General features: G+C 43.6%; 1 protein-coding gene across 1 annotated transcript in view; it reads right to left on the minus strand.

Moving 5' to 3' along the window:
* The window catches only part of aig1 (androgen-induced 1 (H. sapiens)), an 80,271-nt gene that overhangs the window by 33,979 nt on the left and 30,418 nt on the right, over positions 1-15,874 (minus strand). The window contains exon 2 of the mRNA XM_067988260.1: positions 3,749-3,904. Within this exon, the coding sequence (XP_067844361.1) occupies positions 3,749-3,904 (156 nt within the window). The remainder of the gene's footprint in view (positions 1-3,748; positions 3,905-15,874) is intronic.

Below are 15,874 nucleotides of genomic sequence, written 5' to 3' on the forward strand. Positions count from 1 at the left end.
AACTATGAACAGAAAGTGGAGTAAATGAAGGAAAAATGAGAACATAAATCGAAATTTCTTTCATTACAATACCGCACAACAAATTGACACAACTTCTACAGGTTTGTATTAAAGCAACCAGGTCTCGTATGATAAGAGAGCAAGACACAGGCCAGGATACACAAGAAAAATGAAACAATGCACATTTTTACAAACCATGAAACGTTAACTAAGTACCAGCACCAAAAGAAAAGGGGTCGGATACAAAAGAGATAAAAAAAAAAAAAAATCTTATTTAACAGGTTTTCGATTACAGAAGGTAAATATAGTGCAATTTTGACAGTTTCAAAAATTGGCGTTGACTAAAATTAATTTATATTTTAAAAAGTCATCTAAATGAACTAGATGTCCAATAGTAATTATGGGGGGAAATTTCCTCTTTGCACTAAGTGTAACAAAAGAATAAATCAGTTTATAAAGGGCTTATGATTTCATGGTACATGGCACACGGATGGAATCTTCCATCATGTTGGTACAATGTGTAGTATGTAGACCAATCCCTATTGTGTCCACTGAGCAATCACTGGAAATTCCGTCCTCCCATCATCCCTCCCCCTCCCCCCAATCCCTTTTTGTTGCGACGAGAGTCATTTATTTTTTTGAAAACCACTCACATCCGACATGTGCTCCCTTTATTTAAAATATTTTTTTTTGAGAGAGACATAAAGGCCCAGAAATGACTCACCTCAGGACGCCGTTCCATTATGGCGTCCTCTCCCAGCGCTGGCCAATCAATGGAGTAAGTTCGCGAATGCGCGCACGCGCACTGAAACCCGGCAATCGCGAACTCGCTCCCTTTGGTTTGCCGGCGGTTTGACAGTTCCGAATTAAAGAGACACGGTACCGTAAAACCATAGAAATCATTAAACGTTCGCAAACTTACCCATCTGCCCAGCTGGAACGCAGATACTTACGTCACCCAAAAGGTACATTGGAAAATACCAGCCCTGCACTACTTTTTAAAGGCACGGTGACTATTAATGACTGCGAAACAACAAAAAAACTACATTTTAAAAATGCGGTTTGTCAAATTACTTTTATTTTAATATTTTTTGATCATTAAATTTTTTTTTAAAATTACAAATTAAAAAAAATAACTTCTGTAAGTTTCATTAAATTAAATAATTTGCTTGGCTTTTTGTAATAAGATATGTTAAAGTTTTATTTACACTAACATAGAGAAGTTTACTTGAAATTAATGATTTCTCCTTGCCTGCTTGCGAGCGGGACTTCCATTCCCACAGACGTTTCCCGTGCGCATCAACCCGCGCTGTTCAGAGGCTGGGCTGATGTCGCGATTTTTTTTTTTCAAATCTGCAAAATCACGCAAGTCTACGCCACGGACCCCCGGTAAGTAAATTCGTACCTTTTATTCGTAGGAGCTGCTGCGGACGTTGCCATACCGACGTGAGCAATTTCCGGCCCAAAATAGCTGGATGTACCCAGATTTGCTCACAAGACGATAGTTATATTATAACTGGGACTCAGTGAAACACTTCCTGTACGAGTACATTATCAGAGGTCTGTTTGAGTCCAGATAGCTTATATAAGAAGGCTTGACCATGTCTTTTTTTGGTTTATTTTGTGATCAAGATGAGGGATTCTGGGCCATGGGACACTTTCCAATTTTCTTTAATAAAGACTTCTAAGAATCATACCCAGGCAAGGAATCAACATCTTCAAGAGAGGACAGATGAAAATCTGGCAGAGAAAACTGCAAGGGACCTAAAAATAATAACAATCTGCAAGATCTTTGAGGCTGCATCTTCAAATGAAGGAAAAGCTTTGTGTTCCCAAAACATTTCTTAAACGGGTTTCTAAATACTATTATCTTGAAAGCTTTAGGCCTTCTGGCTATTGATTATAAAATGGACAGTGGGGGAGAAAATGGAATCTGTATTTGAACCAATGATTTGACAGGTTGAAATTCGTTTTTCAAATTTCATTCTTGGGATGTGGGCATCGCTGGCAAGGCTGGCATTTATTGCCCATCCCTAGTTGCCCCTTGAGAAGGTGGTGATGGGCCTTCTTCCTGAACCGCTGCAGTCCGTGCAGTGAATATGCTCCCATAATGCTGTTAGGTAGGCGGCTCCAGGGTTTTGACCCAGCGACAAAGAAGGAACGGGCGATATATGTTCAAGTCGGGATGGTGTGTGACTTGGAGGGGAACTTGGAGATGTTGGTGCTGCCATGCATCTTCTACCCTTGTCCTTCCAGGTGGTGGAGGTTGCAGGTTTGGGAGGTGATGGATTCACAAATTTACAATATTTTGTAACAGGTACCAGTTTAAAGGAACACAAAATTAAATTCCGGAGGAAATTTCCATAAAGTCACACCTTAATCATAACATCACTACTAGGAAAAATATTCCTTAATTCCCAGTCTAGCGTCTTCTCCAAGTTGTTTGAAAGGAGAGGGTAATTCTTAAACTATAGTACTACTATGAATGGTCGACTTTGAAATAGGAATTACTTTCTGTTTAAAGTGCTTCTCTAGTGTCTATCTGGGAAAAATGTCTACATGTGAATATCCTGCAGGACTTTAAATTCAGTGTGAAGGAGGTATTTGGTAGGTTGAAGGGACTGAAGACTTAACAAATCCTCCAGTCCAAATGGCACATAACCTGAAGGAGATGAGGGAGGGAGTTTGTGGGGTGCTGAATATAGTCATGAACGAATTATTGAGTCCTGATGAAGTTCTGAAGGATTGGAAACAAACGAATGCCGTAACTATACGTAAAAAGAGGGACAAATATGACCCAGGTAACTACAGGCCCATTAGCCCAACATCAACAGCAGGTAAAATAATGCAAACCATTCTAAAGCTTAGGCTGGAGGAGTTTTGGCGGGGGGGGCGAGGGGTGCTGTTTTGTCTACTCAGGCTGGGATCAACATTTGGGCCCCCACTGTTTCTTATCTGCTTAGCTGCAGAAGTCAATAATAAGCGTGTTACATTTGCAGACAGCACTATAAGCAGTAGGAATGGAGGGTGCAGTTTAACGACTTGTAGAAGGATTTAGATCAGTTAAGCAATTCGGCAAACAAATTGGCAAATGAAATTTAACGCTAAAAAAAAATGTAAAGCATTGCATAATAGGTGAAAAAATGAGTGTCATAGGTAGAAAATGAAGGAATCAGAAATAGCGGAGAGACAGAAAGCAATCTGGAGAAAAAGTTGACTCATCATTTTCACTGTGGAAAACCAACGAAAAAACAACATAGAATGTTAGGATACCCATCCAGAACAGTGGAGTATTAGTCCACAGAGGTTATGCTGTGGCTTCATAATACACTGGTCAGACCAGATGTGGGAGTCCTGTGTACAATTTTGTCACCATGTTTCAAAAGGGACTTAAATGTGTTGCAGAGGGTGCAAAGAAGAGCAGCAAGAATTATCTCAACTGGAACGGTAAGACTAGAGAAAATTACGCTCTTTAGCCTGTAAAGAAGGTGATTAAAGGGGCATCTTCACTGAGGTACATAAGGGCAAATGCTTCGATTTAGTGCTCCTTGCAAAGAGCTTTGTGCGCCAGGAGTGCACATCTGGAATCCAGACACAGAGGTCAGGGCGTCCAATTCAAAGTCTGTTCGATTTTCTGTTCACTCCCAAATTCCGAATATACACTCCTATCGATTGAAGCTCTGTGCGTTAAACCATGAAGACGATAAAAGGCACCAAAGAGGTTTAAAAAAAGAAAATGGCCACTTACCACACCCACAGGAAATGCCAAGACAGCCATCAACCAGTCTCGAAGAGAAATCAGTTTCCTCAGTTGTCTCTGTTGTTCTTGGTCATCAGTCCCTTGAGTCAGGAGACTAGACAGATCAGTCAGTACACAGATCCCAAAGAAAATGGTCTGAATAACCTGTTGAACAAATGACATTGTGAGGCTATTTTATAGTCTTAAACATAGTAGGGGTGATTTTGACCTTGGGCGTTAGTGTAAAATTGACAATATCGGATCCACTGAAAGTCAATGCAAATTAAAATCGGGAGAGATGTAATTGGCAAAAGAACCAGAGGCGACACGAGGAAAAAATATTTTGCGCAGCGAGTTGTTATGATCTGGAATGCGCTGCCTGAAAGGGCGGTGGAAGCCGATTCAATAATAACTTTCAAAAGGGAATTGGGTAAATACTTGAAGGAGGAAAATTTGCAGGGCTACAGGGAAAGAGATGGGGAGTGGGACTAATTGGATAGCTCGTTCAAGGAGCCGACACAGGCACGATGGGCCGAATGGCCTCCTTCTGTGCTATATCATTCTATGATTCTATTTGTAACGGGTGGCTGATCCAATATCGGCCATTTTATACTATCGTCCCAAGTCAAAATTACCCACAGTAACATTAAAATATCAACAAAAAACAGACTTAGCCCAAATTGCCAAGACACTATTGGCACAGCGAGCAGTTTTTGGGCAGGTTCAAGTCAGCTGGTTCTTAAAGCCACCGATGCAACACTGGCGTCTGGGGAAAGTCTCCACTGCAGCAGTCACTGTGCCAATAGGATGAAAAATAATTTGCGGGTTCTGATGCAACAGTGGGTGAACGTATTGTACGTCGTGCAGTACTGAGCCATGCAGGTCAGAAACCACCTTCAATCTCTGGTTCGTGCCGAGTTAGCCGATCTGAGCTGGGGACAGTACAATCGGCCACAGTGTCCCTCCGCTATTAGGGGAAATATCAGACAACATTCCCACTCCTAACCCTTATTCAGTGACACCCCCTGCTGGAAAATGCTTGTGTGTGGATTTTGAGAGACGCCACGGTCGGCCTTGGCAGTGGTGCCCTGCCGACCCTCACGGTTTATGTTCGACACACAAAGAACGGGCATTTGCCCAGGTACCAGTGAGCAGCCTGCGACCATCGAGTTGTCCCACAACGTAACTCAGTGCCTTCAGGAGAGGAAGGAAGGGTAGAACATTTTTACTTTTCCTATTTCTTGCGTTTCTATATCAGCCAACCTTTCCGATATGATGTCCCTACCAACAACTTGAGCCTATCAAAATTATTTGGGACGTTAATTTAATAAAAATGTATGTAATATTTTATATTTCCCTGTGTCTTTACTATTGTGTTACTATTTGACTGCAACCTTATTTCCTAAATGAATAATTTATTTTTCCACATTATTTTAATCACATACCATGAATGTTCATCTATCATGAATTCATCTAGCCACTACTTCTTGATTTAACGCATCTTCTGTCCTACTCTTTGCAGCTTTGTTGGTGTCCTGCCCAATGACCGTGAGCCTTCAACTAGGTTTCTCAATAATAAAAATAAAGAAATGTCAGTACTAACGATCGCTTTGCTCTATACTACCCCCTGCTTCGGTAAATGAAAAGGCTCATTATATTCATTGGATAAAACAATTAGATGTTAATCACAGAATAAATGGTGGCTAGTGCGTACGTTACAACAACCTGCATTTATATAGCCCCTTTAACATAGTAAAACGTCCCAAGGCGCTTCACAGAACCGAAAACAGACAAAGTTTGACACCGAGCCACATAAGGAGATATTGGGACAGGTGACCAAAAGCTTGGTCAAAGAGGTAGGTTTTAAGGAGCGGCATAAAGGGGGAGAGAGAGGCGGAGAGACGGAGAGGTTTAGAGAGGGAATTCCAGAGGTTGGGGCCCAGGCAGCTGAAGGCACGGCCGCCAATAGTGGGGCATTATATTACAAGACTCTTTGGGGGTTTGGACGGTGGCATAAATCACGAGGGTAAAGTGGTTGCCAAAGTTATTCAAGCCCTGGAGTGGGGTACAGACTTAAACAACAGGAGAGGTCAGCTTCAAAGTGATTCTTAGAAATCGGGTTGGGATAACAGGGTGTGAAGACAAATTTAACTTCAGGTTAAAGGAAAAATTTGCAGGGCTACGGGGAAAAAGCAGGGGAGTGGGACTAATCGGATAGCTCTTTCAAAGAGCCGGCACAGGCAAGATGGGCCAAGTGGCCTCCGTCTGTGCTGTATGATTCTATGATTCTAGGTCATTAAATGTCATTGAATGACATACTGACAATGCAGATTTATAACGTGCTGTGAAAAGACACAGCAGACCAAAGTGTCAAAAGCGAAAAAGTAAATAATTTAATGCAAAGCACAATAATTGCCTTTAATTCATTTCTCACTCCAGTACAGTGCCTTTCTTCAAAGAAGATTCACTAACTCTGCTGCTCCGAGGAGGTGCTACCCCAGTGGCTTCAGCAAAGCTGCTGGAAGGCTGCTGTTGCTCGTGCTGGGATCTTCGAGATACTCATAGCCGGTGACCTCTGGAAGCTCAAACCCGCGAGGGCCTGGCTGCAGACTGTCGCCATTTCGACTGCTTCCGGGGCCGTCTGGCCCAGCTGGCTTTCTAGCACCATGGCGGGTATTGTTTGAGCGAGGGAGCAGACGTGTTGACATCCTGGGAGAGGGCAACATGTGCTGCTCCCGTCTCGCCGCTACCTCTCCCTTGGGACTGCAGCACATCACTCTCACTGATATGCAGAAGAGCAGAAAGTAAGAAAGAACATGCATTTATATAGGGCCTTTCACGACCTCAGGACATCCCAAAGAGCTTTGCAGCCAATGAAGTACTTTTGAAGTGTAGTCACTGTTGCAATGTAAGAAACACAGAGCCAATTTGCGCACAGCAAGCTCCCCCAAACAGCAATGTGATAATGACTAGATATTATCAATGCAGACTGCAGGAGCTGGAGATGAGTGATGCCTTGAAAGCCTTTATCCATCTGATCCACCAGCCTCTCCAAAGTGGAACACGCATTGGAGTCCAGAGTCTGGAGGGCAGCTGTCTGAGCTTCCATCAAAGCTGCAAAGGCCACAGACTCCTAGGATGAGGGCCCAGCTGCAGCGTCCCTGGAGGTGGCCACACACTCCAAGCTGGACTGCAGCGTGCTGATGCCGTGCGACAGGACGCCACACAGGCTGGAAGCGGACGCCTCCATACTTTTGGCCAAAGCACAGCAACTCCTGGGCAGGCCTGCCAATATCTCACGTAATTCCTTGGGCGTTGCGAGGAGTTTCATTTCCAAGGCTGGGCCCCTGAAGCCAGCATCTCTGTCTTGATCAGCGGAGCTGGGAGACGACCTCACCCTCCGGCGAGCCGTCTCCTGGGCTGACCCGGCCACCGCTACCTGCTCCTGCTCATGTGTGCTGGGTACTTCACCGCCTGCCCGAATCCTGCTTCCAGCTAAAATACCTCCTGTGGAGAATTTAAATTAAACTGCGAAGGGCAGGAGAAGAAAAGGTTAAAGATTAAAATGAAAATTTACCTGCAGAGAAACCAATATGGCAGTCCCTGTCTCTGAAACTTTCCAGAGAGGGGTTCCAAAGTTTATTTACAGTCTTTGCACGAAGCGAGCTAGCGGCCAGATTGTGTAATTATAGCGTGACATGTTTACGTGACGTCTGTGGGACTCCGACGCTCTACTGAAGGCTCTACTCAGTCGAGCACGCGTTCTGTTCAGTGGAACCTGGCCGTCAAGAGGAAGAGGCCCCAAAAATAAGGAACGTGAAGAAGTATTTTTGGGGGGGGTCCTAGGAGGAGAGCTACTCTGGGCTCCACAAGAATAATGTGAGTTGCTGCCTTCCTGGTCCCCGCCTACCCACCCCCCCGACCTACGCCCCTGCAGGCCGGGTTGGCCTCTGGGCTCTAATACTGAACCAGCCCAGGGCTGGCAAGCCTGTTCGGTGTCCTGGGCTTGGTTTTGCACTGTGCGAGAGCGAAACAGATTGCAACGAGAGGCAATATCCAAATTATCATGCCCATCATAGTTACGAAAGGCCTTGAAGTCACTCGGTGTGATTAGCCGTTAAACGGCCTCAGTAAAACAGCAGTTGAATGCTTAGAGCTTTTGTACGGCAATGTTTGCACAGTGCAATTTCAAGGCCGAAGTGTTTGGAATGTAATGCTTTCTAATCAAACATCTTGTATACCCCCTTAGTAGAAGCTTTCCCTCCGACATTAATTAGTCCACTACAGAATTACAGTACAATGGAAACCTGAATCATAAAACCCCTGTGTAAGTAAGATATCCAGAGTAACCTTTTGTATCATATTACAGGCCCTAATGTATTAATCACGCTGAGTAAGGTAAGCTGTACCTTGCTTTTCCGTTGCTATTGTGAATGACATTCTGACTCCTGAGTGATTCACTTAAGAAAAAATGCTCTGCTTTTAACAGGGAGCTGGATGGGTTTCTGAGTGTGACCAACATAACTAAATATGGAAGCTTGCTGGGCACTGGGCGACGTGTTTCCCAGTCACCGTGGTCTCATCGAACTTCGGGGGCTCAGAGAAGAATTTCTCAGAATTTTTTCCTAAATCTGCCTAAGTTTTTTTTTCTCTGTTTTTTTTTGGCCTCTCCCGGGAGATTGCATGGCTCATGGGTGGGGAGGAGATGGGGGTTTGATGGTGTGTAGAAGTTACACCGAGACAGAATAGGACCGGCTCGACTGACCGGCTGGTCTTTTGTTGTCCTTCCTTTCTGTATGTCCAGAATTTATTTTCCTCCTCTCAATTTCCCACCCCAATGAATGGTCGTCAAACCTTCTTACGGGCTGCTGCTAATGCTACTCTTCATCCGAGCAATGGCAGGTGTGTAAGAATGACCAAGAGTGAACTGTCGACTATGGTTTCCTCCTCCAAAGTACCTGGCCTAGTTTTGGTGCTTCGCAGCGATGAAAGTCTAGGATTATTTACTTTTTTTTTTCTTCCCTTGTTAATCCTCCAGGGCCAATCAACTTCTGCCGGTGCCTTGGCTTGGCTTGCCTATGAAGTACTATCAGGGACTGCCGACGGCCATGAAACCCATAATCCCAAGATTGGACGTCAATGTAGGACAGGTAACTGCAGGGGAAGAAGGTTGGAGGGGAAAACGCCAATTCAGGCTCTTCAAAACAGTGGGTGCAGACGTATTTCAGAAGATGTTTTATTTGATTTCGATATCTCTTGTGAGAGTTACGAGGGTTTAGTACCCCTGCATGTGTTGGGCTTGTTTCGGGGTGGGAGATGAGTGAGGGAGAAAAAAAAAAGAGTGAATTTCGTTTGGAAACGGCAGCACTCAGTCCAAAATGAAAAGACGATCCATTTTTTTTGGCTGTGGAAAGCAGTTTGCAATGAATTAGTCACTAAAACATGCTGTTACTCTTGAGGCCGATAAGAGTATAGAATCAGCTACCGATGTTAGCCTCACTAGGTACAGTACTTCTGTTTAAAATGCACAGATTTGAACTATGCAGAATCTGAAAATTAAAATTCTCAAATGGTGATACGTTATCTTCTACTGCCAGCGTATCAGATTATCGGGGTAAAATTAGCTGCTGCACTGGCATGAAATATTCAGCCTTGTTATTTTTTGCCGGAAGTGGATTAGTCATCATTTTTCTAGAGGCCTGGAGAAAAAAATAAGCGAGGAATATATTTACACAAAAAAAGCCAAACTACGCAACGTCATGAATTTTAAAAAGAGAATGACAAAGAACCCACGCCTTGTGTCGACCTATTTCCGATGACGTTTCTGAATATTGTTGTTTAAACAAGGGAATGCTGGTTATCTCAAAAGTCGAAACTGGTGTGGAGTAGCTGAGCCAGACGGTGAACAGGAGCTGAGTTCTGAAGTAAAGGGGACACCACCTCAAACGATAGTCCATCTTTGCTCTTTTCCACTTCTGTGCTGGCCAGCCTGCGATTCTGATTGTAGCGCCCGCAGCTCGCTGGTCTAATCTACTCATTTCAGCGCAGGGATCACTCCCTCCACCCGGTTTGGGTATCCAATTGCACCCCCAAAGTTGAGTACCTTCATTAAGGTATTTACTTGGAGGCCTCAGTCTCCCTCAAAAGTATGAAGTTGATAATTTCAAGCTATCACTGCGTCACTTACTATACCAATATCTGCAGTTCCCAGGATTCCATATTCTGAGTATGAGCAGTGTATAGAATTTACCCTGTGTTTTCTTATGTTTATAATTTAGAATTAAAAAACAATTATGCAGATATAGACAGACAATCATTTTCTACTTGCTTCTTCTGACCGTGGAATGATTTACAAGCAGCCGCCAATCTACAGAGAAAATATTCAACTATTAGACTGCAATTGATCTCAAAAGGTGCCTACTTGAAGCATTAGACCTTGTGGCCTTAAATGGACACGTCTAGTTACACACAACTCCACTTAATTGTGCGGCAGATGGTATAACGCACCTGTCACCCTCCAGCTCACTGTTAGCAATAAAGATACTCGTTTGTACAACACCACCGTATACAGCATTTAAAGCGGAGATGGAAGAACAGATGGGTCTGTTTGAAAGACAAGCACTACAAACTCAGATAATCTGATGCAGACAAATCCTTTGCAATCTTACTGCAAAACCTGGAACCCAGACGTTTGACAGTACACGGCATTGAATTTAGAAAGGATACAAGAAGTTGTGAAATTCTTTGGACCTAATCCGTAACAAGTGAATTCTTCGAAACATGGGACAAAAACAAAAGACTAGCTGGTTGTACAGGACGGGAGGACTCACTTCATTGTGTTTCTTAAAGGATCTTTTGGCCTTGTGGATCACCCTGTGCTCAATGATTCATAAGTGAAGGATGGGCCTGTAAATATATACTTTATATACAGTTGATATATGTATTGAGGCAGGGACCCATTTCTGTTAAGGTGCACCATGTATGTACAGATATGGGTTGTCTCCCTGACTTATTAAACAGACATACCACAATCCCACGTTCTTTGTGAGATGATATAGAATCATAGACTCATACAGCACAAAACGAGGCCATTCGGCCCATCATGCCAGTGCCAGCTCTCTGAAAGAGCCGCCAAATAGTCCCACTCCCCAGCTCTTCCCCATAGCCCTGCAAATCTTTCCTTTTTAGGCATATATCCAATTTCCTTTAGAAAGTTACTATTAAATCTGCTTCCACCACCCTTTCAGGCAGCGCATTCCAGATCGTAACAACTTGCTGCGTAAGAAAAATTCTCCTCATCGTCCCCTGGCTTTTTTGCCAATTATCTTAAATCTGTGTCCTCTGCAGATGTTGCATTTTCTCAATGGAAGGGAGGACCCGGGGAGCCTCGGATAGACAGACCTGCAGTGACCCGGGTTTCTTTTGCGGGGGGGCTAAGATGATAAGTCCTGCTCCTACCGGCCCTACTGAAAAAAAGTATAGATATTTCTTAGCCTGTTTTGTGAGCGGCCTCCAGCTGACCTATTAAGGACCACCAGTTAGCTAGTGTCAGCTGTGGCTCAATTAGGAGCACTCTCACCTCTGAGTCAGAAGGTCATGGGGGTCAAGTCCCACTCCAGAGACTTGAGGACACAATCTAGGCTGACACTGCAATGCAGTACTGAGGGAGTGCTGCATGTCGGAGGTGCCGTCTTACAGATGAGACATTAAACCAAGGCCCCGTCTGCCCTCTAAGGTGGACATAAAAGATCCCATGGCACTATTTGGAAGAAAGCAGGGGAGTTCTCCCCAGCGACCCAAGCAATATTCATCCCTCAACCAACACCTCTAAAACAAATAATCTGGTCATTATCACATTGCTGTTTGTGGGAGCTTGCTGTGTGCAAATTGGCTGCCGCGTTTCCTACATTACAACAGCGACTACACTTCAAAAGTACTTCATTGGCTGTAAAACTACTTTGGGATGTCCTGAGGTCATGAAAATGCAATGTAAATAGAGTCTTTCTTTCTTTAGGTCACTCAACGCCTGGTCCCAGTGCACGCTCCGCCCATTTGTACCTCGGAATTGCATTCGGGGTCATAGGAACGTCACAGGACCCCGATTTGCATAAATTAATGAGGCTCCCGCGCTGATTCATAGAATCATAGAATGGTTACAGCACGGAAGGAGGCCATTCGGCCCATTGAGTCCGTGCCGGCTCTATGCAAGAGCAGTCCAGCTAGTCCCACTCCCCCGCCCTATCCCCGTAGCCCGACATATTTTTTCCTTTCAAGTGCTTATCCAGTTCCCTTTTGAAGGCCATGATTGAATCTGCCTCCACCAGCCCCTCGGGCAGTGAATTCCAGATCCTAACCACTCGCTGTGTAAAAAGTTTTTCCTCTTGTCACCTTTGGTTCTTTTGCCAATCACCTTAAATCTGTGCCCTCTGGTTCTTGACCCCTCCGCCAATGGGGACAGTTTCTCTCTATCTACTCTGTCTAGACCCTTCATGATTTTGAATACGTCTATCAAATCTCCTCTCAAACTTTTCTGTTCCAAGGAGAACAACCCCAGCTTCTCCAGTCTATCCACGTAACTAAAGTCCCTCATCCCTGGAATCATTCTAGTAAATCTCTTCTGCACCCTCTCTAAGGCCTTCACGTCCTTCCTAAAGTGCGGTGCCCGGAACTGGATACAATAATCCAGCTGTGGCCAAACCAATATTTTACTTTTGTACTCTATGCCTCTATTTATAAAGTCCAGGATCCCGTATGCTTTTTAACTGCTTTCTCAACCTGCCCTGCGACCTTCAATGATTTCTGTACATATACCCCCAGATCTCTCAGTTCCTTTACCTCTTTTAGAGTTGTGCCCTCTAGTTTATATTGCCTCTACTCGTTTTTCCTACCGAAATGCATCACTTCCCATTTTTCTGCTTTAATTTCATCTGCCACGTGTCCATCCATGCCACCAGCCTGTCTATACCCTCTTGAAGTCTATCACTATCCTCCTCACTGTTCACTACCCTTCCAAGATTTGCGTCATCCGCAAATTTTGAAATTGTGCCCTGTACACCCAAGTCCAAGTCATTAATATATATCAAGAGAAGCAGAGGTCCCAGCACCGACCCCTGGGGAACACCACTGTACATCTCCCTCCAGTCCGATTCAGGTGGGCATCGGGGTCGCCCTTGTAAACGCCCTGTGCAAAATGGCAGCGGACGTGATCGGAGCAGGAACAGGGCGGTAAGTGCAGATTTTAGGACTACTGCCGCCCCGTTCCCATTGAACGTGCGGACTGAGTTGAAATGGCCCTTCGTGTCTCAAGCAACCGAGAACTGGGAATATTCAGCATGCACGTTTTCACTATTCCTTTCTGTCAATATGATACCCTGCACTTGGTCATCGTTGCCAACTTTGTGCTTCATTGGTTTTATCATTCTTTTTAAAAAAAGGAACTGAACGCAGTTTTCTCCGAACAATGTTATTACTCCCAATAACATGATTTCAGAACGTTACAAACCCCACAGTGGAGCACTGATCTGGCAGAACAGTGTCTAGCTTAGTCCTTTTGATTATTACAGATTAATCTTTTGTCTCGAAAAGAGAAGGCTGAGGGGTGACCTAATAGAGGCCTTTAAAAGCATGAAAGGGTTTGATAGGGTAGATGTAGAGAACATGTTTCCACTTGTGGAGGAGACCAAAACTAGGGGTCATCCATATAAGATAGTCGCTAATAAATCCACTAAGGAATTCACGAGAAACTTCTTTATCCAGAGACTGGTTAGAATGTGGAATGTACTACCACATGGAATAGTTGAGGTGAATCGCACAGATGCATTTAAGGGAAAGCTCGATAAGTACATGAGGGAGAAAGGAATAAAAGGATATGCTGATAGGGTGAGATGAAGTAGGGAGGGAGGAGGCTCGTGTGGAGCATAAACACCGGCATAGACCAGTTGGGCCGAATGGCCTGTTTCTGTGCTGTAAATTCTATGTAATTCTATGTAACTTGTTCATCCAAGATCAGACTGGTCTCTATTGCAAATCTGAATAAAACTGTACAACAGTAAGTACTTAACCACTGGGAAATCTCTTCTATCTCAGAAGGGAGATTTTACAAAAAAGTTTGTTTTTTTGTGCCAAATTCTGCACGAGTGGCAGATCTGCTGCAGAATTTTGAATAAGGAAAATAAGGCAACCAGCGGATCTCTGAAGCACACGATACCTGTTGTGGCAGGTACATTTTTGCTTTAATGAAATACGGGAGAATGATTGGTTTTCTCTACAGTTAATGGCACACTAACAAAAGCGCAGACTCAGAAATTGCACATGAATTTCTGTAATTTTGTTAGTCCGACGTTAATTGCAGAGAGAAATAGGCATCTTCTCGTTTTTCGTTAAAGCAGGAGTTTCACGACATCTGCCGCAAGAGAGGACAAACACATCAGATTTGTGACAAGAGTATTGGCCACAATGGAAAACAGTACATTTAATCTTGGTAGACCAGGACTTGTAAGGAAAATTAAAAAGAGAAGGCTCAGACTGTTTACTGACTAGGCACATTGTTGTATTAATATAAAACACCACAGAATGGAATGAAGGACGTGGGTCATTCTCCTCTCTCCTAACCACACGTATCAAATTTCTAACATCAAGCAAGCTCTCTGGAGCAGACAGTCGGTAGCCCACAGAAAGTAAATACTAAGAGTTTGAGCTGCTTCAGGTATACTGGCTCACACTTCCCAGTACCCTGTTATAGAGTATTACATCCAGAAGCCTCGTAGTTGATCTTCAAAACATGGAATGATGCATGGATAGGACAATCCTAAAAGAAGAACGGGACACTAACTAGCTAGAAAAAATATCCTTTGTAAAGGTATATACAATATAAGTCAATGGCAGCGGTAAGGAAAGGGTTAATCAGACTGCCCGGATGTTATGGTAATGTTATACTGTTATTGATTTATCTCTATATTGCAGTAATCGTAACCTTGAGCCTTTGCCTGTTAAGCAGGGATATTTAAGTCAATTTAAAATACCACTAGGTTATTGAGCCGGGGCTGACCGTAAAGCAATGGTCAGTTTAGTCACTTCAGCGAACCTAATTTAAAAAACATACCAGAGCGTACTGATTCAGACATTTCAGAGAACTTTAATCAGTTGATAACAAGTGCAGGAAAAACAGTTAGTTCTGCAAAGGAAAACATCTGGGTTGACTGGTATGAAATGGCACTGAATCAAACACAGACTTATAATTAAAAGTTTCACTTGCTGGAATAGCAATTCTATGTAACAAGAGTGAAACTCGTTAAAACTAAACTTATTGATAAGGAATAATTCAATCAAATTCTCTTTATAAGGAGTTGTATTTTAACTGTTATATAATTATGCAGAATTGTGTGATCGTCACGTGGAGAGAGTAAGAGAAATGTATAAAAATTGGCTTTTTGCAATGAGTATTTGGATTCGTAAAGGCCTAAGATACTGAGCTCAGAACTGCAACACATTTGAATCCACAACCAACCATCATTAGGTCAGGTTGCCTGCGAAGGATGTATGGACTTAGCACAGTGGGAAAATAGGATATAAAAGAACTTGGTTAAAAAAAAAGGAGGGGTAATTTTCCAACTTTGCCCTTGTATGTTGGGAATCTGTGCACATGCTATGCACTATTTTTTACTCCTTAATTTATGTACAGAGTGTGCCCACATTTCTGGTGGCCGAGGGTCCCTGTTGGCAGCGTAGAGTCAAAAAAAAATCCTACGGTGTTTATTCGACGAGAAGGGAGAATCGGAAGGGAGAGTCACCTCGGGCTGCTTTCATACAGCTCCCGGTGGCAGGGATTACAGTACATCATTGGCAAAGGCCGACCTTATTTGAGTGGAGGTAGATGTAAGGAGTCTTACAACACCAGGTTATAGTCCAACCAGGTTATAGTTGGACTATAACCTGGTGTTGTAAGACTCCTTACATTTGTCCACCCCAGTCCATCACCGGCATCTCCACAGAGTGGAGGTAGCGCAGGGGGACGAGACAAGGGGAAAAGAAAGAAAAATAAAGAGCAATGTTTTAAAAAGTTAGTCAACATTTGCTCTTTTGAAGTAGCACCTAAACTGACAACCCCGCCCCCCCAACCCCTCCCCATTAGATTAA

The sequence above is a fragment of the Heptranchias perlo genome, chromosome 8 (genome assembly GCF_035084215.1).
Source record: "Heptranchias perlo isolate sHepPer1 chromosome 8, sHepPer1.hap1, whole genome shotgun sequence".
Classification (NCBI taxonomy): domain Eukaryota; kingdom Metazoa; phylum Chordata; class Chondrichthyes; order Hexanchiformes; family Hexanchidae; genus Heptranchias; species Heptranchias perlo.